At 45.8% G+C, this 26,493-nt stretch overlaps 1 protein-coding gene across 3 annotated transcripts; it reads right to left on the reverse strand.

Annotated features, from left to right (window-relative positions):
• Positions 1–1,159: 1,159 nt before the first annotated feature.
• Positions 1,160–26,493, reverse strand: LOC119457079 (uncharacterized). Of its 3 annotated transcripts, none has more exons than XM_049669892.1 (7): positions 26,122–26,493; positions 15,777–15,859; positions 11,735–11,837; positions 10,997–11,082; positions 8,479–8,586; positions 7,739–7,792; positions 1,160–2,240 (listed from the first exon to the last, which is right to left on the reverse strand). In XM_049669892.1, the coding sequence occupies exons 1-7, from the start codon at positions 26,312–26,314 to the stop codon at positions 1,959–1,961; spliced, it is 909 nt and encodes a 302-aa protein (XP_049525849.1). In that variant the 5' UTR covers positions 26,315–26,493; the 3' UTR covers positions 1,160–1,958. The 3 variants fall into 3 exon arrangements, with proteins under 3 accessions (XP_049525849.1, XP_049525851.1, XP_049525850.1); XM_049669894.1 differs by lacking the exon at positions 26,122–26,493 and adding an exon at positions 16,832–17,428; XM_049669893.1 differs by lacking the exons at positions 10,997–11,082; positions 11,735–11,837.

The raw sequence follows: 26,493 nt of genomic DNA on the forward strand, positions 1-26,493 counted from the left end.
CGGCGATATCTAAGGAAGCGCGAGGAGGAAAACGGAGGAGGGGGTGCAGCGGAACCATGAGGCGGAAAGAGGAGAAGGAGGGTATGGCGAAAGCGCGATAAAAGCGTAGTGCCGCGCAATACAGGCTCTGCGACGACGATGTCTATGCGATGGAGCCAAAGTAGGGCGTTGTCTGTTCACCGACTACGCCACCGATACCATATATGAAAAGAAAGCGCTGCATGAGCGAGGTTTCTGCGGCGGCTGCTCTGGATCGCGCCCACGCGTCACCCACACGTCACCCACGCGCTGCCTCTCGCGATCTCCAGAATAGCGAGGCAGTTGCGCCACACTTCCCTCCGTTTGCAACGTGCCGCACGAGACAGATTGTCCAGCGTAGTTTGAACAGCCCAATCAAACGCTCTACTCGTTTATAGGAGGTGACTTTTGTTTGCTTTAAAAGCGAATAGCATTGCCTACCTCAACGGGTTTTTCATATCTAATTGGTTGACAAGAGGCGAGGAACACGCGGAAGTGGAGAGGGTCTCAGTGGGGCCGAGCTAGCGCAGTGAAAGTAAGAAACCGGATGAGGATGGCGAAGCTGGCGTCTGCGATTGGTCTGCTTCCCCTTGCGTAGCTTGCGGTGGCTGGTCGAAAATCGCAGCTGCATGCAACGGAACTTCAAAAATGCCGCTAAATAGGATCATCAGCGAAAAAGAGTTGGCAGAGCGATGTCGTATAGTCGACGAATGGGCCCAACAACGCTATACTGCCACGCAAAATGTTTTAGTCTACGCAAATCAAACCATTCTCCCCGGCAGCTCTAAGTAGCCAGCGCCATAGTGATCGACGGGCAGCGATCTTCTACTGCTTATGGATGGGGCAGTCTTCGGCTATTGTGAAAGAAGTGCAGTGTTGTTCGGCATAATTCCCTTGTAATGCGTACACGTCACTTTCACGTGGTGGGCATTGGAGGTGTTGTGACGCCACATGACAGGCAGGTGAACTGGGCGCATCCCGAGATTTTTTGATCAATAGCGGAGGGCTAATGGCGAAAAAGGCGTATAATAAAAAAGTTGTCTTTTGTTCGGTGTAATCATGCATTATCACAGTGTACACGTTATAGCAGGTTTTCATGACGTCGCGTGACAGATAGAAATTGTTGGGGGACATTTTTCACGAATCCTGGAGGGCTGATTGCAGAAATGGAATAGAAACAGTTTCGAATAGCTTTACGTTATAGCGCCTCATATTTGCTACAGAAGTGAGAACTTGGGCGCTGACGCGTTCTAGACATGGTGGGCTAATTGATAGTTCGCGGACTTGGTGTCTCACGTATTCTAGCCGTTTCCCGGTGGCTTGCGATGAGATCACAATACTTGTTACGTTGAATCGCCACGCACACGGTGAAAAGCTTATGGATATCCCGTTCACTCACCTATGGCAGAGCCAAGGAGGCTACAGCGATGGTCTATTTATATTGTGTCCGGGAATCCACATTGAAGAAATAGCATCTCGCTTGTGCTACGTTTAGGCTTCTCTTTCCCGTTCACGCATCTACAGCAGAGCTGAGGAGGCTACAGCCATAGCGCATTTATATAGTGTCCGTTACGTCACATTGGAGAAATATAATTTCGTTTGTGCTATAATTAGCTCAGCCCCTACACCATCATGGCCCTCGTGAGCGCTAGCCAGTCGGACTGAGCGAGCGTCGTGTCGGACTGTGTCATCCCGTATGCACGACACGGGTTGACTCAGCCCGATCCGCTTTTCTAGGTGAATGTAAGCGCGGGCTTGCCATTCGCATCCAGGGACAAAGGGCCTAAGGTTCCGTTGCCAAGCCGTTTTCTCGCCTCGACGTAGGCTGCCGCTGAGGTACCGGGCCGTGTAATAAATCGCGTATGGCGCAGTAAATGCCGAGAGCACCAAAACCGAGCAAAGCAGCGCGAGTGACGTATTTTATGTTCGGTCCCGTGGCTTCATTCTGGAGGACTCTTCTTGATGATAGTGGAGGACTGCTCGCCACCGTTCGGGCCGGGCTCTCGCTTGGTGCTGTCGGTCACGTTGCGGCTCTCGGACGTCCTGTGCGCGGTCTTCGTCTCGGTCGACTCCTCATCGCCCTCCTTACCTCCCACGTGGCCGACAGTGGGTCCAGGCTCGACCAGGGCCATGGCGCTGGGCATCATCTCGCCGTGCGCGTGTATGCGCACGCCGGGACGCACCAGCGAGCTGTAGTGGAACACGCGACGCGTGAAGAATCCCTGCGCGCAGCGAACGGTTCCGAGAAGGAACGAAGCAGGCAATCAATGCGCGGAATATGAAGCCCTTTCGCTTTGTCACCAACCTCGACTGGGAACCAATTTGAAAGAGGCGAGCTAACGCGAATTAAGTGAACGAACGTGAAGGAAGCAAAGATAGGCGCACGGTGTCATGGCCTTTAGCTAAAGATAGAGCGCGCGCAGCAACAGTTGCGTAGAATCTGGTCAATTGAAAGAAGTCCACGTGGTAACTGTGCAGTCATCAGAGAAAAAAAGGGGACATTCAACGATGGGCGCAATAAATAACGTGTTCTTTTTTCCTCTTTTTTTTTTGCTGCATTAAGTTTCCAAAAATTGCCTATGTTGCATAGGACATGTCTAAACCTTGAGCTAATTTACTTGATGAGGTGGCTATTACTTCTTCGAGAAATCAAAATGCTTAATGCAACAATTAACATAATTACATTAATTCCCTTTTTAAGTATTTACCTTACGGCACGTATTTCAACCTACGATTTGTAGCTAGTGAGTATGCAAGGTATATCGACTTAGCATGAATTCTGATGATGGCACCGGTTTCGAGTTATGCGCTGTCTAAACTGCGGTGAAGATGCGCTGTTGTTCTACTTGCTTTTTTATGAACAAGCTGCTTTATGCATTGAAGCACAAAAGTAGCTTGAACGCCAGTCCATATCGCCGGACACATTGAAGCTTAATATTTCGAAACTGGCATAGTCCTAAGAATTTCGTACAAGTGAATAGGCATTGCGAACTCACCGGCTGCGATTGGGGAAATGAAATATGCACCTTAAAGTAGTTATTTAGAAAGTTATTTAGCTTAATTATTGAATTAAGCATTTATATTTTTCACAGAAGTAATGGCCGCCATCATCGAGTAATTTAGTTCAAAGGTTAGAATTCTGCTATCTACCACAGGCAACGTTTAAGCTTTGGTGCGGCTAAAGAAAAAAAAAAGTTGTCGCAGTTTCACCTGAAAGGCGAAGCATCAATTGCGATAGCAAATTGGTAGAGAGCTATACGGAGTAATGATATTAGCTTTATCAGCTGTATAAACTTGGACATGCAGCAGCACCGGCAACACGCAGAACTGTTGTCGACGCCGTCGGCGTTTTGCCCGCGTTCGCTAAAAATGCGCGCGGCGTTGGTGACTGTTGCCGGAGCCTCTGATATAAATAGGCACTTGGTGCCGCAGCTAAACGTCGCCTCCCTTCCCTCCCCCCCCCCTCCCCCACGGCCTCTCGCGCATCGGAAGAAGGCGCGTTTGCTCTACATATATGGTGATTGTAAAGGAGGAAAGAGACGCCTACTTCTGCAGCCCTTAAGGGAGCACAGAGCAGAACGCGCGTTTGTTCTCCGCCGTGCGTTCACTCCCCGCGAAAGAGCGCGTCCCTCGCGCCCTTTCACTCGCACATACAGCGTTCGGCGCGCGGCGATGATTTAATCTTCATTGACGTCATACGGAACCTCACGGCGACGGCGACGGCGACGCCGACGGCAGAAATCTGCTTTTGAGTGTCCATATAATTGCTATCGCAATAAAAACACCTGGTATAGCAGCGAGGAAATGCCTAGCATTTCTTTCTGACGACATGTTATCGCAGAACTGGCTCAACACAGGATCGCACACACAAAACAAGTCGGCGCATTCGTACTATCGGTACTACCGCTACAGATGCAGCTGTCACCTGCTCTGTTCTCTATGGAATCACGCAACGAAACAACAAACGCTACCAAAGTATCCTCACTGCGCCAAACATTCAGATATACGCAGTCAAGTGCATCATCCCTTTAATAAACCAATTTTGTGAACCGTTGCTCTAGTGTTAAAGTGGATAGTTTTCTTTGGCTCTTTCGTCCATTTTAGGGTTCGGACTTTCTTCGAAAAGGGTCGCCGAACACCGACCAGCTCTTCGAGATTACTCGTGCTGACGCGCGAGAGCTTTGTGGCGTGCGTGAAGGTTTCGAGCTGGCAGGCAGTTGAAGCGTCGCGCTTCTCCACTACCTGGGCTGACGGTTCCGGGCCGCGTTTGTCACCGAAATCCGCCGCGCGTCTGCTGCCGAGATTCAATGTACTCTTCTTTCATGGGTGACACATGCTCCAATGCCATATAATTGCAAACCTATTAGGGACGACTTTCAGTGTTTCGATGGCACTCAACGGCCATAGCATCTGCGGTAGCCTAGTTTGGTTCAAAAATAAAATATGCGTCTATTTTTTTTTTCAGGCCAGCACCATTTATACCTATATAAGACAACTCGCAATTTGTCTATTTAGATGGGCTGCAAGGTCCGTACGATGTACTGCAAGAACTTTGCGAAGACGCCACTATAAGTGTAATCTCGAGCACCTATACGTGTAAAGCGCTTTTTCAAAGCATCGGGGATGCAAAGATGTTTATTATTATTATTATTATTATTATTATTATTATTATTATTATTATTATTATTATTATTATTATTATTATTATTATTATTATTATTATTATTATTATTATTATTATTATTATTATTACTCGGAACAGTGAGACTGCGTCTGTGCATGTGTGCAAGAAAGTGCCACTCTCAGAAGTAACACGCAATTCAATAAGGCGGGACAGTTGGCAATGGTTCGAGCAGGAATGAAGAGCACGGGAAGGGGACCGCGCCGAACAGCCTGTGCGATTCTCTTTTCCTTCGGTGGCATCCTTGCCGAGCAGTTTGCTTGTCCCCGCATCTGCAACATGTGCGCTCTTTCCCACGAAGCAATGGCGCCGGAACACGCAAGCTGGAGCGTCCACTCGAAAGCAGGGCGCATGCAGACTAGAGCAGCGCGCCAGTTTTCAAAGCGCCGCCTCGCGCTTCGTGAGCTGATTTCCTTAAGGCAGTCGCTTACCACTGCTTTCAGTTCTTTGATTCTAAACTGAACTGTAATATGAAAGTATGAAGCTAAACCATCGTTACTCACACTAACTGGCTGGCGTTTTTCTTCGCACAATGTTAAAAAAAAATAGTGTTTACCTCTACTTTGCTTTCGTGCAAATTTCGCCGCAATATCGTAGTGTTCGGCCCGCACCGATCACTAAAGCACTTCGTTCATCTCTGTTTTGACCAGACAAGATGATCACCGTCGTATGTTCGCCTCACCATCGGGAAAGCGAGCTCCTACTGAAAAATTGGGCACCTAAGGTCTGCAGAAACCAGGCAGCCAATGATGCAGTTCGGGGAAAAAAATGAATTTCTTTTATGTGAAATGTGAGTGACAATTAAGCAAACATGTCAATTCGAGGTGAGGACAGAGTGAGTTTAGCTGCCTTTGTTTTTAAGCTTAGAAAATATTCGCATAAAACGCGATCGAAAGGCCATGCTACACCAAGTTCGGGTGTCAGCCGCACACGGTGCCGCTGATGCATGCGCACTTGCTTGTCGTGACATGGTCAGGTGCACGTTGACGAACTTGCGCTAGCAAGGCAAAATTACGACGCGCCTGTGTGTTTGCTGCGGTGCCATATCGTGATGCCATCTTGCATGCACTCGACAACATGAAGGTAAAGCTCATTTCAGAGCAAAACTCTCTAACACCTCTAAATAAAGGATCTCTAAATCCCTCTAATTATAATTAGGTAACGTTTGGTAACCTAGCCTAACTTTACCCAACCAAACCTAATCTAACCTAACCTAACCCCAATTATAGGAAATTATAGAGAATTATACAGGATTTACTTAGATACGTTAGAGGGATTTGCTGTGAAATAAGCTTCGCCCCACCGATGACGACTGCCCCCTCTTAGATTTCGGTGCACACCTCTGCGGCAGTTCTCGCGATATTCTTTTTCTGAGTTCTCAAACACATGACACAGGCAGGGCTTCAGACAAAAGGACAATAACCAAAGAAAGCACACAGTGTACCTAGCGATAGCAAGGAAGCTTTTTCATGATTAGGCACGTCCAACAGGTACACGACACATAAGAAGCATCAGAAAAGACGTTTCACAAACCACTGCAAACTCTAAGTCAACATCGCGCAACTAAAACGTTTACTTTCCACTGCGATGTTTCTTTACATTGGTGCATCGCACATATCCGCACTTAAATCGCTTTGAAAAAGGTCGTAAAATATATCTTCATTTACATGTGCTGTGCAGAGTGTTATTTCAGATAGCTCACTTCTTTGCAGAACAAGCTGTATCACGTCGTACCCACGTTGTGCCCCATGGAAAATTCACCTTGTAAAATTTTATCTCGTGTGATTTGCAGTTAACGTAGCACGTGTCACAGTTTCACAGACAAAAAAAATAATACCTGCGCAGTATGTGACAAACAAAACCATACATTCTTCTGCCACACAATACGCCTTAAGTATCGCTACTGTAAGCAAAATTTATACACGATCAACAAATTTTTGCGCGGGAGCTTCTCCAGCAATGAGGTATCGCTACGCAAGCAACCTAATTGTTTTCAGGACTGGACAAGCTACAGAAAGCAGTTGTGGCACTTCCTAGTGCGACAACAAATTTCCGATAACTGCGACTAAATATCTAAACAGACTTTTGGGTGCTTGAGGTGCATTCAGAAGTCTCCGTAATAGAACTAACATATTGTGCGCAAAGCTGGAGCGGTCTTTTTTGCAGTTACCCTCTTAAAGATATTTATGTAGCTTTCTTCAACGTTTGATTAGCGACAGCAGTTTGCTGTCGTCTGTATACAGGGTGTCCCAACTAGCATGCACCCAGATTTAAAATATGCAAATGCCACGTAGCTGGGCAGAACCAAGGTGTTTACCGTCGCTTAGAGATACTCAGATAATTTTTTTTTGCATTCCGCTTAATCATATAATTAGTCCTAATTACTTTTCACCTTCTCAAAATTTATAATTAGATGAAAAGTGTAAATGAGAAAATTTTAGAGCATTATGAAAAACTCCTGATACAGCTTTCTGTTCCTCAAGACGTGCTACATAGAAGTGCTTTTCCGAACGTGAAGGAAGCCCGCGAATACTCGCAAAATTGTCACTCGAAGCACTTTGCGTGTATTCGCAGGCTTCTTTCACGCTCGGAAAAATACTTTTATGTAGCACGTATCGACGAACAGAAAGCTGTATCGGGAGTTTTTCATGTTGCTCTGCAATTCTCTCATTGAATTTTTTTTATCTAAATACAATATTTGAGAAGTTAATTAAGACTTGGTATGTAATTAGACGGAATGCAAGAATTAAGCTGATCAACGCCAAGCGACGGCAAAAATATTACCTTGGTTCTGTCCAGCTACGTGGCATTTGCATATTTTTAAATCTTGGTGCATTGGGACACCCTGTATACTATATTATGAGGGTTTGAGGGAAACAAGATGATCCTAAAGGTCACGTCAACTCTTTACCATCCACAAAACATTTGTTCAGCGAATCAATCAACAAGACTTTCTTATTTATACGGAATTATGGTGTAACTATTGCATCGGTATATTATCGATGGTTCAAGGTAAAGAAATGCAACTTCTTTGCTTACCTGAACGAGAAGTGTCAGACCCAGGCAGGACAGGAAGGACATTATGAGAGTGAACTGTAAAACGGTAAATTACCACTCAAACACCGCCACCATTGCTGACAGGAGATATGATCATCTACAATGCTGGGTACAGCGTCTGGGAGCAATGTTGTGGCACGCAGTCTCGAGATTGCAAAGCAAAGCGAAAAGCGTCTCCATTTAGGAAAATGCAAAGTCTTATGGAGGGGGGAAGAAAGGTTGTAGTAATTTTATTGCCCATTAGAATGTCCGCGGACGTCAATGTTGGAGCGTTAACTTGTTCATAGCAACGACCAACATCGTAGGGACATCGGTTACCGAGAAAAGTACTTTTCGCGTTCCGAATGCAGGACGCGTCAGTGAATGCAACACGGTGTTCGACTGCCACTATACGCGACCACTGCCAAATCCTCATAAATTATCGATCATGAGGGATCCTACAGGTCAGACGGTTTCATGCTGATATTTTAAGGCTTCACGCGAGACCCATGCGGACAGCACTGAAGGCCATACAGACTTATAACAACGCTTATTCGGCAAAGCTCATAATCCTCTCGACGCGAAAGGTGAATCGCTGGCTGACGTAGCGTATTGCTTAAACTTTTTAACTTCACAGTCTTGTCAACGACAAGAAAACGTGCATAAAATACAGCTAAACGCAGAAATGCTGATCTGTCGACTTCGTCGGTTCACGTGAAGCGCGAGGATGCAGATATACTAACGTTTTCGCTGGTGCCTTTCCATAATCCCACACCCACGATGGTGAGGACTTCGAGGAAAATTCGAAATGAGTTCCACCATATGAAGGTCAGCATTCCCAGCCTACAGTTCTGCAAGACGAGGAGAAAAAAACGTGCATATTAGACCTCAAACAGGGATATGAAACCCGTCAATTTTGCGCTGAGCATCCGTTGCGCCACTGATTACGAAGGCTATTGAAATTTTGAAGAAATAAACACATTCACGCAGAAACTTCTCTGGGAGTTGTCTAAGTATAGATAAGCATTGTGCCGCTTGCTCAACTCCATGCAGCCCGGTGCCACTATTAATGTTATGAAACTTGATCCGACCAGTATAAGCTCTTATCGGTCGTTATCATCATTATCGGACTAAATCCGACTATCGTCAACCCTTATCGGTTGTTAACCTTATCGGACTCGATCCGAGCCTTATCAACCCTTATCGGTCGGTATCAACTTTATCGCAATTGATCCAAGGCTTATCAATCCTTATCTGTCCCCGCCAACCTTACTGGACATGATCCGACCCTTATCAACTCTTAACGGTTCTCATCAACCTTATCGGACTTGATTTGACCCTTAAATCTTATCGGTGTTTAATAGTCTTATCAGAATTGATGCGACCATTATAAGCCCTTATCGCTCTTTATCACCTTATCCATCAACGTCGAATCATTATCAACCGTGGTAAGACCAATATAACCCCTCATCACACCTTATCCTTATCAACTCATTGACTGTGTATCTGTTTGTTGCGCGACGTGAAGCGCATGAACCATCAGTGATCGGTTGGAGTTCGGTCGGTGAACGAACGCCCTAACGGAAAGCGCATTCCGTGACCACCAAAACGCATCGGAGATGTAGCGTGTTTGGGATTAAATATCCGCAAAACCCGAAACTGGCCACATGTGTACTTATTCGTATTCATGCACTTATATTTTCATAAATCTCTTTATTGTGTATTTTCATGTTTCCAGAAGAAGACAGCTGTGTGGGTTAAGGTGTAAACGGGGTATAGCTGATATTCCAGTTGATACTAAGAAAATGAAATGGAGCTGGGCTGGCCATGTAATCCGTAGGGCAGATAAAGGGTGGCTGATATAGTTACAGAATGGGTGCGAAGAGAAGGGAAGCGCAGTCAAGGACGTCATGTAATTAGGTGGTGCGATGAAGTTGGGGAATTTGCATGCATAAGATGGGGCCAGCTGAAGCTAGGGATAATTGGAGTTAACTAAGAGGGGTCTTTATCCTGTAGCGGCCATAAATTGGATGATGATGATGATGATGATGATGATGATGATGATGATGATGATGATGATGATGATGATGATGACATCTCTAAAGGAACGCATCCTGGTGCGCTGTCATGCGATCAGTCGTAGATCGTATAAGTATTAGATGATGACACCTTACTTATCAGCGACATCTGTCAGTAAAAGGTGGCGTTCCCCATACTCATGAGGGTGCACTTCAGTACTTTGGGAGAATTTTGTATCACAACGGAAATCCAAACAACAAAAACAAAGAAACAAAACCGTAATGTCAATGGCCACCTCATATCGGTTTGTGTCTATAGTAGAGCGGCAATGGAAGGAAGAAGGCTTATCTGGGATTATACAGTAAGCGTTATGTCTTAAATATGCACTACACCACTAGACAAGGCTCACTACCCACAGCGCTAAATGAAAAGAGCAACATAGCATACACGCAATAACAGCGTCAACTTATATTTATCTTATCTCAAATCACGAGCCCATTTGTAGAATCAATTTTTTTGCCAGTGCCCGCGGTCTACGGCCTTATGGTCCTTGTGTTTGTTTTACTTGCGCGTGGCTGATCTCGAGTGTACGCGCGTCTCAATTAGCGATGCCTATTCTGGTGCTATTTATTTTCGCGTTTTTCGCGTTTCGTGAGTAGCCAGAGCGACGCTCCACCCGTGTTATCAATGGGACTCGCCCGCCGTGAACGATGGATGATAAGAGTGGCATAGAATCGAGCAGAAGGCATCGCTATAATATATCGCGGCCCATATCGGCCATGATCTCAGCTATCAGCCAAATTGTCTGTAAACATGTTATAATAAAAGGAAGTTGATCGCAGTGTATCACATTTCGCACCTTTCAGATCACAAAACTTCTGTAAATTAGATCTGCTTATGCATGAATCCAAGTTTATTCCTACCAGTTAACGTTTTCACTATGAGTGCTTTCTTCTAATGTCTCTTGTGTAACCCATCCTCTGCAAGAACGTCACAGAGCATGAGGCGTGCTGGAAACAATTGGACTTTCTCTTCCTCTTTCGATGTGACCTTGTATTTTGTGACAACCAAATGCAGAACAAAAACATTTCGAGCTAAAAGTTCACTCGTATATTTTTAAAAGCTGCGTCTATTCCTTACTGTTTCACTGTACTTAGTGGGAAAAAAGGTAAGAGTCATCTGAAACCCAAGCTGAGAACTAGTACGAAGCATTAGTGTGTTACAGCAAACAGTTCTACTCACATCTTCGATGCCGATGATAAGAAACAAGTCAGCAAATATTGTTATGTAATAAAGGACAAAGCGTGATCCCCCTGCGATGTGAAGCTCTGAAACGAGATTCATCGAAATGATTGAGACACGTAATACTGAGGCAGAGTAGCGCGAACGCGAGTATCAAAACCTATCTCGAATGCACATAGCGATTTGCGCCGTTTGATTGTCCAGCACTTGTACGTAACACCATTTCTTTTTTATTTCCTCTTAAGTTCAAGGGCTGGTCCAGACTTGCAGTATAGAATCGCTAATTAGGAGTTTTCGAACTCTCGGAACAGCGCGAAGTAACACAGTACAGGAAAACATGAAGTAACAAGCACTTAACTCGCAAATAAATTTATTTCTGAACAAGAGTGATTAGAGTAAATTCGGAAAACCTCGCACGTGTGCCAGTGAGCTGGATGCAAATAAAAGCAACTCCAGCTCAATGTTCCTGCGAAATGCAATCTACTTGCAAGTCAACGCTTGTTGCGTTTTCTTTCTGTGCGCCTTGCTATAATTTGCGCTGTTCTGTTTATTCAAGTGATCAAATGCTACTGTAAGCACACATGCGCGAACAACGCGAAGGACGTCCATGACAGTGGCATAAGTATGAGTTATGGGCCCTTCCTTACCGCATCCTTGCTGTACAAGTACCCATCTCTCAAGTGAGACTTCGTCTATCGATAAGCACTACGTAGTACTTGCTGCGGAGTACGTGCATACCCGTGACTGTCGACTCGATGCCGTTCAGCTTGAGCATGACGATGGCGTCATCAGCGCTCATGGCCGTGTACAGCACCGCGACGAGATGTATACTGTTCATTGCCTGCGACATCGGGTTCGGAGAGAAGAGCCCGTAAGTACTGACCCACCACGACAAACCGACGAGTAGCATTAAAGCGCGTTTCTCAGCATCACTGTGGCACGGTAGACATTTATCATTGATGTGGGCAATTTTCATTGCGAGAAATGTCTTTTTTGTTATTTATGGACTTTCAACTTGGTCAAAAAATTCCTTTGAAGAACGGGGGACAGTTGCTTTTTTCTCATTTATGACATCAGGCTTCTTAATTTCGGATTCATATTGAAGCACGTATACTAGAGCCAAAAGACCAAAGGCAACGAAAATGAGGCTCGACGCAGCACTATTGTTGCTGCTATCAATTATTTGTCCTGCGTCCTATGGCACGAGTTTGGATTAGATATTTATACTGCAGCGAATTGTAGACTTACCATTTACGATTCGCTTATTTATTGAAGCAATCTTCAGGAGATAATTGAGCTCAAAAAATCTGTGCCTGCTAAGATTGTGCAATGTCCTTCGATAGCTTGTATCCGGGTCATGCGTGGCATTTCTACGAACAACCAATTGTTATTGTAGCAAGCAACCTCACTGTGTTGTGTCTATTTTTATGAGCTATCTTGATCTCCTTCATATGCCTTTTTTTTTTTAGGGCAAGGTGAAGAGCGAGGTCGCAATGAAGGGGTGTACCACCTTTCCGGATTCATGATAGTTTCAGCGCAGCATATTCACACGCGGACAAAAGAAAAACAACAGAAAAAGCACTAGACCATAGACAGAGCGCTCTGTTTATGTTCTACTCACTTTTTTGTTGTTGTTCATGTGTGCATATGGATTCATTTTAGCACATAGCTACCCTAGATTCATAATTACAACATGCCCAGATCAACACATTGCAACCTTGCCGTAGCAAACGCGTCTTACCTCCATAAAGTGGGCAAGACATCTGAACAGAAATAAGGCGATATATTATTTAATACAATGATGATGCACCACGTAAGAAAGATATGTGTTTTGCAGGTAGTCGTTTTTATTGCGATATCGATTACAAGGACACACAAAGCGAACTTTAGCCGTCATGTGGGTTCGTATAAATAAATATATATATATATATATTACTTATCACATACTGCAGACCCTTGGGTCCAAGCAGGTGGGCAGTTTCAAAATTACAGCCATATAACAAAAAGCGACAATGGACACTGTTTCGAGATTAGTGTAATAGCATGGATAATAAAACACAACAGCACAATTGAATCTGTTTCAATATTAGTGTAATATAAGTGCGAAATAATAACAGAGCTCAAACCTGAAAATTATGTAACTTTATTGCCGCGGTTGTGAATTACCTTCGGGATCGGCCCAGGAAAGAGGCTTGAAACATACCCGACACGGAAAAGTGGTCATACAGTCGCTAAGAAAAACCTCGGCTTTAATTAATAAACATAAATGAAATTGTCCGATGGCAGGATTCAAATATATGGCCCCTAGCACTACAGCTCGTTTTTAGTTAGTCCGCTTACGTTTACTTGAAGTCATACTGCCACTACAGCTACGTATTATTCTAACATGTTGCTATCCCATTCATTGCTTCACCCTTATGGCCAAACGGTGATATTTTTGTCGAGGTAGTAATAATTATATGCGTATCGACCCCAAGCATATATATATATATATATATATATATATATATATATATATAGGGTGTTTCAGCAACACTCAAAATTTATTTAAGGTTGCCTGTGGCAGATAGCCCCATTCTAGTTAATGAGCTGGTCTACTCAAAGAGGCGGACATTACTTGCACAAAAAATTGCAATGCATAATCGAATAATTAACAATTCACTAATTAAGTTTTTAACTAATTACCTGATGGCCCATATTGCAATGTACAAATTGTAGCCGTGGAGTTGGCAAGGCGGATCCACTTGGAAATAATTCTCAGGATGACACCAGTTTCGAGATATTAATTCCCGAACTTTGCGAAGAAATGCATTGGCGTTCCAGTTATTTTCTTAACAAAACGTCGCTTTATGCATTGAAGCACAAAATTAACTGGAACTCCAATGCATTTCTTCGCAAAGTTCGGGAATTAATATCTCGAAACTGGTGTCATCCTGAGAATTATTTCCAAGTGGATCCGCCTTGCGAATTCTACGGCTACAATTTGTAAATTGCAATATGGGCCATCAGGTAATTAGTTAAAACTTAATTAGTGCATTTTTGTTAATTATTCGATTGTGCATTGCAATTTCTTGTGCAAGTAATAATGTCCGCCTCTTCGAGTAGACCAGCTCATGAACTCGAATGGCCTCATGTGCCACAGGCAATCTTTAATAATTTTTGAAAGTATTCGCTGAAAAAACCTGTATATATATATATATATATATATATATATATATATATATATATATATACATTAAGCGGAAGAAATGGAGCTGGGCAGGCCATGTAATGCGTAGGATGGATAACCGGTGGACCATTAGGGTTACAGAATGGATACCAAGAGAAGGGAAGCGCAGTCGAGGACGGCAGAAAGTCAGGTGGGATGATGAGGTTAGGAAATTCGCAGGCGCAAGTTGGAATACGCAAGCGCAAGACAGGGGTAATTGGAGATCACAGGGAGAGGCCTTCGTCCTGCAGTGGACATAAATATAGGCTGATGATGATGATGATATATATATATATATATATATATATATATATATATATATATATAGTTGTCTTTGGTTGACAACCGTTCCAGAATCACCATGATGAGCCACATGCATGGTTAATATTAAACTGTCTGTCCCTTATTTCCTTGACTGAGGTGCTCCTCAAGAACATTACAGGCGAGTTACAGATAGCTATGAACACTGCGCCAGCAGACTTCCAGAGCTGACCGGGGTTTTTTTTTCTTTTTTTTTTAATCCTTCATGCTCGCATTATGTACAGTACAGTAGAACCAGGTCATGCATGACGATATAAAACACGGCGCTTATCCACTTTGCCGCGTCTCCGACTTTTCGGTCGTCATGCGTGTTTCATGCGTGTTCTGCTGGACCTGTACTGTACCTATTACGTTACACAACTATACCACGAGCCTAATCTTTTTAATTTCATGCTTGCCCTTCTCAAAAACGAATGAAGTAAAACAAATATTACTGTCACACACTTTTGGTGCCGCGTATACAGCAGCTGATGTCATCATTACGGTGTGGTTTAGAGCACCCTGTCATTATGGGCAGTTGAACTTCGGAAACTTTGCCTAATTCACCTTTTCACACCTCGAGAAATATGAGGGTGGTGAGGCGGTGAAACTGTTGGCGATTTGCGATTCGTCTGACAGTACACCACTTCCAAGAGATTTGGGAGGCAGAGTTGTTTTCGCACAGAGACTTCATATTCCAGTTACCTGCCGCGATGGGCAACTATGTTGCTCTGCTTGGGAACATGGTATCCTGTTTTCGATTCCAGCCGCAATTCAATTGGGCGCGAATGACAACAACGTTTGTGAACTTTGCGCACATTAAGAAACCCCACGTGGTCAAAATTAATGCGGAGTCCTCCACTGAGGCGTCACTCATAACCTAATGAGCAGTTTCGGGATGTTAAACCCCACTATTTATTCATTCATTTTAGTTTCGCGCACACACGTCTGTATAACGTGGTATAAGAATCACTTGGCTTAAAAATGACATGCCTATCGGCAAGTTAGATAACATGGTATTTAAGCTACTACGTACACGAAAATAAACGGGTGTCGCCCTCTGTCTGTAGTATTCGATACGTGGTTCGACATGTGTCAAACACGACTTGTATGCACGCGTGTCGTCCCATTTCGCGTGTAATCTGTTTCACGCACACTTGATAATTTGAAAGTAAACGATCATTTTATGTGTCTACTACCCGTTTGGTAGTCCCTATTCAACAGTCTCTATTAGGCCGAAAAAATAAGAAAATCTTTGCTTGTGGCACTCACAAAACAGACGCTGGCCATCGTCTGGATGCTGGGTCGGTCTCTGAAGTGTAGGAACTGATAGCAGCTACCTCCCATGACGAAGCCTTGTGAAAAGGGAAGCAAAAACAGAGCCAAGGTCAAAGCATGACAGCTGAACACGATGTGCCACGGTCTGGCAGACATCTGCTTCCTCAGCTCCCAGAACCTAATCTTTAAGTACGACACAATACTTGGTATCGGATCAGAGACCACTGGGGAAACCGGGAAAATACAGAAGGGCCGACAAGGTATCCATAATAATGGTACATTTGACTGGTCGCTTTCTAGGGCTCTAGAGCGTTCTCGCGGTTCAGTTTACATTCGGCTGGTTGAAATCGAACTGTCGGAACACATTCAACTGGTTCATTCTGAGCGCCGCGCTCCAGCTCCGAGCGCTCAGAGGTGCTTCCACCATCAACCTGGGAGCATGGCCGAGATCCGACAGAAAAACCATCACGTGGCTACTCCGATGGCAACCTCGAGAGGGCTCCGCATTGCTGCAAACCGAGTTGGAGCGTGGTACAGAACCAGTCGAATTTACAATAAGAACAGGTGTGTTCTATTATTGAGCGTTCCCTACAGTGTATGCAGAAGTGAACGTGGTATCGTATAAGGGGAAACACCTGCAAAAAGAAGACGAACCAGAAAGATAAGTAAGCGCCCTGTCTACTACTCTTCCTGTTCAATCTGGTCTTGTTCGTTCTATCTCGCTGGCGGGATCATGACCCCTGTTCCAATTATGCAGCGAATTCATATTTGTCTACTTTTATATCATTTCTCGCTCGTGCTATACCTGTAGTATTATAGCAGTGGCTTCGAACAATACCGACCAATGGAAGAAGAATCTTTATCATATACGCGTGACATTATCATATCAACTAAGCATTAAGCATAAGAATCATTCAGGAAGGACGTGATTGGTATGATTCACAACCCCAGTGCATTCCCAATAGCGTATTGGGTAAAATAACTTTCGGAAAACAGCAGATCTAACACACCTGCGACAGCAATAAAAGCCGACAGACAGCCCGGCTCACCTTGCTCGATCTTCTTCTTCTACAAATTGAAGACGTCCACGTTCAAGTTTTCTTCCTCCTTCCTCACGCTATAGTGGTTTCCGCTGCTGCGAAGTAGCCAATGCGTCGAGAAAAAGAAAACAGCTATTCCGTGCATGAAATTACGTGCACCTGCCTCACGCTGCACGTACTACGTATACTTTCTCTTCATCCTTACACACAGGCATCGCTAGCACCCAATGTCAACACAGCGGCGTGCCTTTGCCCTGCAACTCTCGCAGCGTCCCTTTCTGCTGTTTGTCGGAGCTTCGCTTCTTCAACATGTCGATACGACGAGGCTACCTTTCAACTCCTGCTTTCCTCGCGGCCTTATGGCTGTCTCCTTTTCTGCAAGCCGTTTGACGCCTGGTTCTGCCTTCTCTTGCATTGCAACTCGACTGCTGTCTTCGTGTTCTGCTCCGCTCTTCAAGTCCTACAGCACTGTGATACTTTGGCGGCCTTTTGCTCCGCTTATTTCGCAAGAGCACTTGCGTTGGTGGCGATGACGTGCCGTTCACGGATATATCATATGTTCAGCGTGTCCAGCCTGCCCAGAAGCGGCCGGTGAAGTTGGATACATAACCGGAAACTCTCTATACCTCCTTAGGGACACTCGGTCCCATGCCGATACTAAAGCCCCGCGATATTAAAACTAGCGCCAACCACTTCCCTCCTCCTCCGTTCCACTGTCGCACTCGGCGCGGCCATCACGTCATAATATGGTACCATGACTATCACGGTCATTGAGGCGCGATCTCGACAGTGGCGCCGCCTACGTTGGACCTGCCGTAGCAGACGACAGCTAACGCGCTACCAGGGTCGCTATTTTGTAGCGATATGCCTTTAATGTCATAATGCCTTTTCGCGCTTATCGCGCTTTGTCAGTGGTCAGAGCGACGGTCCGCTCGCGTTATCAACGTTGATATCGTGAGCGGACCGTCGCTCTGACCACTGACAAAGCGCGATAAGCGCGAAAAGGCATTATTACTTTAAAGGCATCGCTACAAAATAGCGGCCCAGGGCGGGTATTTTGTAGCGATTATGCTTTATTCTATACTAGTCTTATCATCCACCGCTCACGGCCGGCTGATCCCGTTGATAACGTCAGCGGACCGTCACTGACCGCTGACCAAGCGCGAAAAGGCATTAGCATCGGAAAGGCATCGCTACAAAATACCGGGCCAGAGGAAATCCGCGGAAAACTTCGATCGCGCCCTGCGGAGCAGTTTTTGAGGCGCGATTTTGCTTCGTCAGTCAGTAACTGGCCTTAATAATGCCGTTTTGGAAGCAGCAACGCGATTCGTATTGTCGCACAGGTCTGATAATGGCGATCGGAGCGCGCTGGAAAGAAAAAAATGTCACAGTTTCGCCCTAAGGGCGAAGCAATGAATGCGATAGCAACACAGCAATGTAAGTAAGGTGAGCGGCTTTGGTAGCAATATGAATTGTAGTAAACATGAGCTGATTAAGTAAGGAGGTGTGCTGCGGCGTAAGTAGACCGACATGACGAGACACTCGATGACCACGAGAAGGCGCGTGTGAAACGGTGGTGTTGATGAGAAGCGCTTCCCGTGGGCAGCGCGTGCGAAGGGACACATCTGTAGCGCTGCACTGGCGATCTGGGCAGCATTGCATGAGTAGCGTGCGTTGGAAAATGTGGCCCGACTATTACTAACTAAATGAACAAGCGTGGTGTGAGCGCGCACAAACAAACATGAATAGATCACACTGAATGACTGCAGACAACGACCGTCAAAACTCTGGCAGCAAGCGGATACGCCGCAGCGGCGAAGGTACAGTCAACCACAAAAGTTTGCGGACCACGCGAGCGCGTGGCCAAGAGCCTCTTCGCGACACTTCCGCTACGTCACCAGCGATCGACAGCAGCGCTACGTTGAAGACGCATCCCTCCTTAAATCTATGGCCTGTCTATTTTCGCACTGTGCGCAAATATTTTCTACCTATCTCTTTCAACGTGACGCGCTCTTTGTTAGCCAGGGCTACTTGCTTATATTTTGAGAGCAGAATATCAGTACAAGTAATCAGACAGCGTATTCTTCGGCTGTTATCAGTTCTATTTTCGCGTAGCCACGCTGTTTTTTTTTTTTTTTTCGTGAGTGCGTGAGTGAGCGGTGAGGCAGCCATGGGACACAGATGCTTAGTCAGTAGGCAGAATTTTTCCGTTCCTCCCCCATCGCTAAGTGACAGTAGCGGCCGGGATTTGATCGCCTGCGCCCAGGTTTTGCTGCGCAAAGCCCGAACCACCGCGCTGCTATAGTGGTTACATTTAGAAAAATAAGAAATAATCGGGCGCGATGACTCTTTTTATAACCCTTTGCGACACGGCGTCCTCGTTTGGGGACTCGAAATTCGGAGGCGCGTCCCACGCCACGTGTTTCTTCAAATGACCTAAAACTCAGTGTGCACATTTGTGTCCGCTTCCTGATGGGACAACTAGCGGTCAGTTAACTTCATTGTCCTGCGTATTGCTGCAGATGATCACTTTGCTGGAGACACTACCATGTTAGACAATCGTTCGACGTGCCGCGTTCCAAGACCAACGTCAAGAGTATTTTTTTTCTCCGGTCGACACGAATACAACCGAAAAAGCAAGTGTGCATGCGTTTCGGGCCTAATAGTTGATTCTTTTTATGCAAGCATTGAAGCTGACGGATTTCAGAATAATTAGATAATGAGTTATACGCTAATTAATTTTTTTAACTGAAACTCGCACAAAACAGCACATTGCTTCGTCTTCTTTCTTGGAATGTAATAGTGAGCGTCTTGAAATAATGCCATGCGCATTTGACGCATTTGCAGACAGTGCATCATAATTCGTGTCTGAAGGGGATGAATTTATTCACAAGACATTTACAGAAGTGTCATGAAACTTAGGTCTCTCAATGATCTAGTAGGAAGTGAAATGTCCGCCGTTTTCTAGCACTTTATTGATGCGTGTGGGCATCGACTCGTACAAAGATTCAGTAATCTCCGGTCGACCACGCAGGCTTTCCCATTCTTGTGCGATCGCTTGCCACAGCGTATCGGCCGTGCGGCCACGGTTGGCTCGTGTGGACAGCCGTTTCTTCAACATGCCCCAGACATTTTCTATGGGATTCAAGTCGGCGCCACATGGAGGCCCCTCAAGCTGGCAAACAGCATGTTCTTCTAGCAATGACTGGACGATACGTGCTTTATGGATCGGGCTGCGGTCGTGTTGAAAAAAATAGCAGCCGTCGCTGAAGGGACCGTCCAGCGCATACGGAACGAGGTGTCTAGTGATGACGTCGCAGTACCGTGACGCAGTGAAGGGCCCTTTCAGATGCACAAGGGGACCAAGGCCATCTTTGCTGATTGCTCCCCACACGCTCACGGAACACCGTCCACTGGATAGAACACTCTGTGTGTAATTAGGCAGATATCTGCAAGAAATAGCATACAATTGGGTTCCAGCGGCGCGTCTAAAAATGTTGTGATTCCTCTTGCGTATGAACTTTGTAATGCTGTTATAGAGTTGCAATAGAAAACGTGCAAACATCATTAGATAGTACTGAAAGACCCACTGGCAGCTTTTAATTAGCTTCAGAGTAAGTAGTACTATGAAACAATCGTTAATGTTTTCAACATAATACCACTACAGAAAAATCTCGTAATGTCCAAAAGCTCATTTTACGTGAAACATGTTGTGATGCAGAATTAGCTTCGTGAATTAACTGCCAATACACTGTAAACACACCTGCAGTTTAGTGGACACCAAACCCGCTTCCGTTGGTCCCAGCGCGTGGAAAAAGTTGACTCGTCGCTAAAGATGACATCGCCCCATTTCTCTGTTGTCCAATCTTTCATTGCTGTAGCGAACATGAGTCGTTCTTGTAGCTGGCTGTCTGAGAGGCAGGGCTTCTGTGCTGCTAAGAAAGACTGCAGGCCAAGCTCACTCAGCCTTCTTCTTACAGTCTCAGACGATACCGCGAGCGAGAACGCTTCTCGGATATCCTCTGCACTTTGAAAAGGATCAGCCACGATGGCGGCCGTAATCAGGCAGTCCTCTTCCTCAGTCGTGGCCCTTGGACGCCCACTGCGCTCCATATCTGTGAATCTGTCATCGTCGCGGAAAGCTTGAATAATCCTATTCACGGCAGTCCGGCTCCTGTTGGTTCGGCGGCAGATTTCGCGCTGAGGTATTCCCTCTATAAATAAACGCACAATGTGCCTTCTTTCATCAAGTGGAACACGCAGCGGCATCATTCCAAATAGGCAATCACCACGTGGCCTGAAGCAAGTCTACTACGTTTTCAGCGACTGATGCGAAGATGCGCCTATGTGTGAAAGAAAATGTTCTATGCATCCGCTTTTTCTTTATTTTTGATGACAGTGAAACACCTCCCTACCCTTTCTCTCAAGACGCAGAAGCAGCAACACTCATTGGACCAAGATGCTGCCAACCAAAGTGCGCGTAAAAAAAATCGTCGCAGCGCTTCGTGAAACTTATCTACCCACTGGCACACTAGTCGACAAAGGTTGCAGTGATTGCTCCGATACTGCTATCAAGCCAGATATGTGGCGGTCTTATCGCAGACAGCGCTCTGCGTCAACACAACGAACTAACAATGTCATGCACGGGAATAAAAAATTAACAGGCAGGCGAGTACCAAGAGGGCTCATATCCGGGAGAGCGCCCCTGTCGCCGCTAGGTGGCGTATCGCTAGGTGGCGCGGATAGGCAGTCTGGCACGCGCTCGCGTGGTCCGCAAACTTTTGTGGTTGACTGTACGTGCGGTCTATCGCTTCAACGGAAACTGAGCGCATAAAGGTCAGAGCCGTGTGGAGATAAGAGACGGTGCGAGCGAGCGACGATCGCGGTTGTTGGCAGCGTAGAAGTGCGCCCCCCCCCCCCCCCCCCCCCCCCCGCTCCCTCCGGCGCTGGCTTACCGCTTCCTTGCTTGCGCGTGGGAGAGATAAGAGACTGTGCTACGGTGGCTAGATGGGTAGGTGTGCCGACCGCCGCTTCTGGAGCGTAGTTCACCGCTTCTCCGCATCATGACGCAAAATTGGCGCTGCGGACAGTAGAAAGGTTCAGCGGTGCGCGTCGTCTGCTACAGGGGGCTGGCGGACTGGCGGCGAGCAAAAAAAATAAAGCCCGTATTGAAATAGTTGTATGTCATCTGTTCGTGTCAGTTTCAAAGGTGAAGAGCTCCGCATCTCTCGTACTGTTTGTAAGTTCCTAAGCGATGTGGAATGTTCCAGGTAGGAAAGATGACCGGCGAGATTAGCGGCGGCGTTGCTCCACCAAAGAAGACCACCAAGGAGACCTACTGCTTCGCTCCAAACTGCAAGTCGGGCTCTAAATTTGTGAGCGGAAATGTTCGCCCCGGGCTGCTCAGTAGCTTGCTCAGTATCGGCGAAGTTTATGAGCAAGCCGTACACCGAAAAGCGTACGTCGATGAGCTCCTCGACATTGGAAATTTGCAAGCCGCACATGAGGTGCTCAGCGCCTGCGACATCGAGCAGCGCTGCGCTGCTACAGGGAAAAGAAAAGTGACTCGATGCTTATATTCTATATAGCAGGCTATGTAGCAAGAAAGTTCCTGCAAAGAACCAAGTGCTGCGATTGCTCAGGGACATTACTGAATTCAACAGAATGAGTAGGTCAGGGCTGTTGCTCCCTTCTGAAGCACTAAAAAACTGGTAGCATCGCTCGAAAACGCCTTCAAGCTGTGCTTCAGTTTAAATATGAGTTACGAAGGAACAGTATCGCCGACTTTGCATCCTTTCTGCAGCTGAATCCTCCAAATATGATCGGCTGTGAGCGGCACAAGAAAGAGCTAACAAAAGATGTTGTGAAATTCTATTCAATTATGCTCCTTTACTTTCTTGTCAAGGACAAGAACATGGGGCGCGAAAGCAACAGGGAGAAGAGGAATCACCTGAAGCGGAGGCGTGTGCTGTGAATAATGTTATGATGTGGTGGACCAACGTTGAGACGTTGCTGGCGCGCTAGGCTATTTATGTTGGTGCATCTGCTGACTAAAGTTATGAGAGCGTTTCTTGTATTTTAAATATATTCTTGAATGTAGCCCAAGACGTATTGCTTTATTTTATTGGAACCAAACAGTGAACCATGTGCACTTACCAACACAATTCGTCTCGTAACAACTTAAATACCGTAACTGAGGCAGCAATAAACATAATAGCTAGATTTCTCGAAATTGAAACATAAGAAATTACTAAATTTCACGTAAACACGTTTCCATATACCGTATAAAACCACTGCAGTATTGTGTTATGCATGGAAAGAAATGCATCTACATATTTAATGCAATGGGCTGGAGCGCCGCATTTGTACCAATAAATGTGACCAATCGCCAAGCTAGAAAATTTACTTCATCATTTCGTTTTTTCTGACTAGACGACAACAACAAGTTCCTCATTCTGGCTTGGCCTACACTGCTCAGAACGGTATTATAACGCGCACTTCAAAGATACAATCAGAGGCAAGCGATACTATCAGACACGCAGCTCGTCTACACAGCGCAGCCACCGTTGCGCGCCGCTGAACCTTTCTACTGTCCGCAGCGCCAATTTTGCGTCATGATGCGGAGAAGTGGTGAACTACGCTCGGTCGGCACACCTACCCATCTAGCCACCGTAACTGTGCGGACGAGCGACGAGCGCGGTTGTTGGCAGAGAAGTGCCCCCCCCCCCCCCCCCTGCTCCCTCCGGCGCTGGCTTTCCGCTTCCTTGCTTGCACGTGGGAGATTGAGTGCGTTCGCTCTCCGTGATAGCGCGCGTCCCCGCACGTCCCCGCTGAAGAAATTCACATTCGCGCCAAGCAGCCTAAGATCTTGACGTCACTACCATTTCCGGTTGTTACGTCACTTTTATTTTTATTTATTTTTTTTTTTAGTTTTTTGCTTGCTGGTGTCCTCCCGATACGTAGATGGCGACGGTTGCAACGAGCCTCCATTGTCTTGACATGTGGGCTTCTATGGAAGCTACGCTACCAGTTACTTATATATATATACCTTGGCGAGGAGGAAGTGCCGGGGTGAGCGCGGTGGCGGCAAGATCTAAGAATGGCGCTACTTTTATAAATATAGGGGCTTTACCGCGTTTAGGAAGCGCTGTCTTTCTGCCGCGTCTACCTTGCAAGTTTCTATTCATCTGTTACATCATTGGGGCATCGCTCGTACACACCAGCGCCAAGCAATTATATAATGAGAAATACTTATACAGCAAACCTTTAACTACCAATATTCGCTGTTAAAATGTTACATTTCCTCGTTTCGTGAAAGTAGTCGCTTGGAAATTCCTAATTTGCGGCTAAGTTTAGGGCTACGGTTCAACTAAGACTATTCTGGACATTCCGACATTTTCTTCGAGGCGTGACGTAGGCGTGACGCTTAGAAACGGCGCCGATAGCCCCAATTTACTTTCGTAACGTGACGTAACTTTGACGTTCCGCCTAAGAAACTAATGTAGGCATTGAACCTAGCATTCTTGATAAAGGAAAACAGTTTTCCTCCGCAGCAAAAATAAAGCAGCTAGCTCAAAGCGTACGATTATTCCATCAAAATCGTTTCTCGCTCGTCTGCTTCATTAGCTAGGATGCGTGTCCTCGGGAAAAGCAATGAGTCATCGTATATTGGCGCCCACGCGCTTGCTTTCTACCTTGAGCCTACATACGCGACCTGCCAGTGATGATCAGCGCACGCTCTAGGCCGCGTTATCGCTATCTCGTGAAACGCAAGTGACTCAGCGCGACCGAATATCATCGATAGCGTTGCACGCGCCACAGGTATCCGCTTGCGCGACGCAAGCGCCCGCACTGCCATCTCTTGTGCATTTCGCTGCTTACTCGCACCGTGAGAGGAAACTTCAAGGCGTCCCTTGCGTACATTTCTTTTTAGAAATTAAAAAGTCACCGTTGTCATAACCTTTGATGACGCGAAAAGTCATTAATATTGATTACAATACCAACGCAGTAGTGAAAATTGCAAAATGTCGCAGAAAGCTTGCTACTTTCAACCAATATTATTTCAGATAAACGTGTTTTTAATAAAAATGATGGCTCAAAACACAAATGCCAACACCACCCGATAGCGATTCACATGCTATGAGCACGCGTTGTGAACAAAAGATTTTCATGGTCTCAAATGACAGGGAAAATGCGGCGATACGCGTGCCTCTCGACCGACATTGCATATGGCCGCTCATTACCATAATTCGCGCGGCTCGTCACACCACACATTATGGCGGAAAATGTCTACAATGGTGGGGCAGCGCAACGTCAAATTGACGTTTACGAAACTGCCCTTCCTTAATTGTGACGCTCTTCACGGGATATTCCTTCAGCCAATAAACAAGCTGACATGCTGGCTATCTTGGAACACCACCACATATTCGCGAAATTGCAGATGCATTGCACGGGCATCTGCACGCTACCGCCCACTTTATTTTTAAAGCGCTAAAGTCGCAATACAGGTGCCAAGGATCACAAAAAAAGTATTAGTCGATAAAATTTGCAGCTCCACGTCACGTTTCCTTATCCTGATGAAAACGCAAAATTGCATTTTGCAAAACTACCGTTTCCCGGCACAAATTTCAAACCAGGTAACCTCTGGACAGCTGATGAGACAGCCAAGATGGCGGATAATGGCGGCCGTGCAGCCGTCATGCGTGTGGAGAATAGCACCTCTAGTCCACAGATAAAGGGGCGCTAGCATAAAGAAAATAACTTCCTGGCACCACCATTCGTTAATTTTGTTCGTGTGTTGTGAAGTGTATCAACTAAAGCTTGCCAATTTCGCAGTCAGCCAAAATTTAAGACAAGTAAGAGCTAAACGTTTTCATTTTATTCACACATTTCGTATTGGAAAAAGACTGACCTCCACGCAGTGCGAAAGTGTCAATCTGCGAATGCAATTTTCATTCACAACAGAAATCTGTACACAATGAGCGAACATAGATTCCAGAAGATCGAAACCATTGCGAAAATTATTAACCACCACCGCTGCGTCTTTCTTTCTTTTCTGTTTTTTTTTTTTTAACCTTGGCTGTGCATGTCGACAAAGACTGAACAAAATGTATAGCCCAAAAAACACGCACTCAAGCCCTTCATTACAAGTATTTCACCGGCAGCAGATGGGCTGCCGTCATGACGAATGAGTTAAGCGACACTGCTCTTTTGTCAATCCACTCAGGCTTGCACAGAACTGGTTTACTCATGCAAAATGAATACCTGCTCAGAAAATAGAGTGAAATACTTGTGCTTACCTGTGGTCATTAGAAAACCTGAACAACTTGGCAGAACTGGAAATCCCGCTGTTAGAACACCACACAGCCACACAAGACATGCGATGCCGCGATTTAGCAATCTTCGTCTAATGCTCTGTTGGCCTGGTTTCCTGCGGGTTCCATTCCTTGCACGCCTGATCAAACTTATCTGTCTTATCTTTCCCATCTTCATACTTGACACGACAATCGAAGCAGGTGACCGAGCGCGATCTGACTTGTGATATCGCTGAGCGAGTGGCAAGGGTGAGCGGAGGCAAGCTCGACGGACGCACGAAGACAACCACTTCCTGGGCTTCGCCCGATTTAAAATTCACGAAAAGAGAAATAAAAGAAATAACTTAGGATGTCCGG

Source organism: Dermacentor silvarum, chromosome 6, assembly GCF_013339745.2.
Source record: "Dermacentor silvarum isolate Dsil-2018 chromosome 6, BIME_Dsil_1.4, whole genome shotgun sequence".
Lineage (NCBI taxonomy): Eukaryota > Metazoa > Arthropoda > Arachnida > Ixodida > Ixodidae > Dermacentor > Dermacentor silvarum.

Excerpts from the sequence above, each read along its gene's own strand:
- LOC119457079 (XM_049669892.1), bottom strand. The coding sequence starts at position 26,314 with ATGAAGATGGGAAAGATAAGACAGATAAGTTTGATCAGGCGTGCAAGG. Across the intron at positions 15,860-26,121 it reads AGGTTTTCTAATGACCACAG|GCTTCGTCATGGGAGGTAGC; the intron begins GTAAGCACAAGT and ends CCTTTTCACAAG. Across the intron at positions 11,083-11,734 it reads CATCGAGTCGACAGTCACGG|AGCTTCACATCGCAGGGGGA; the intron begins GTATGCACGTAC and ends ATCTCGTTTCAG.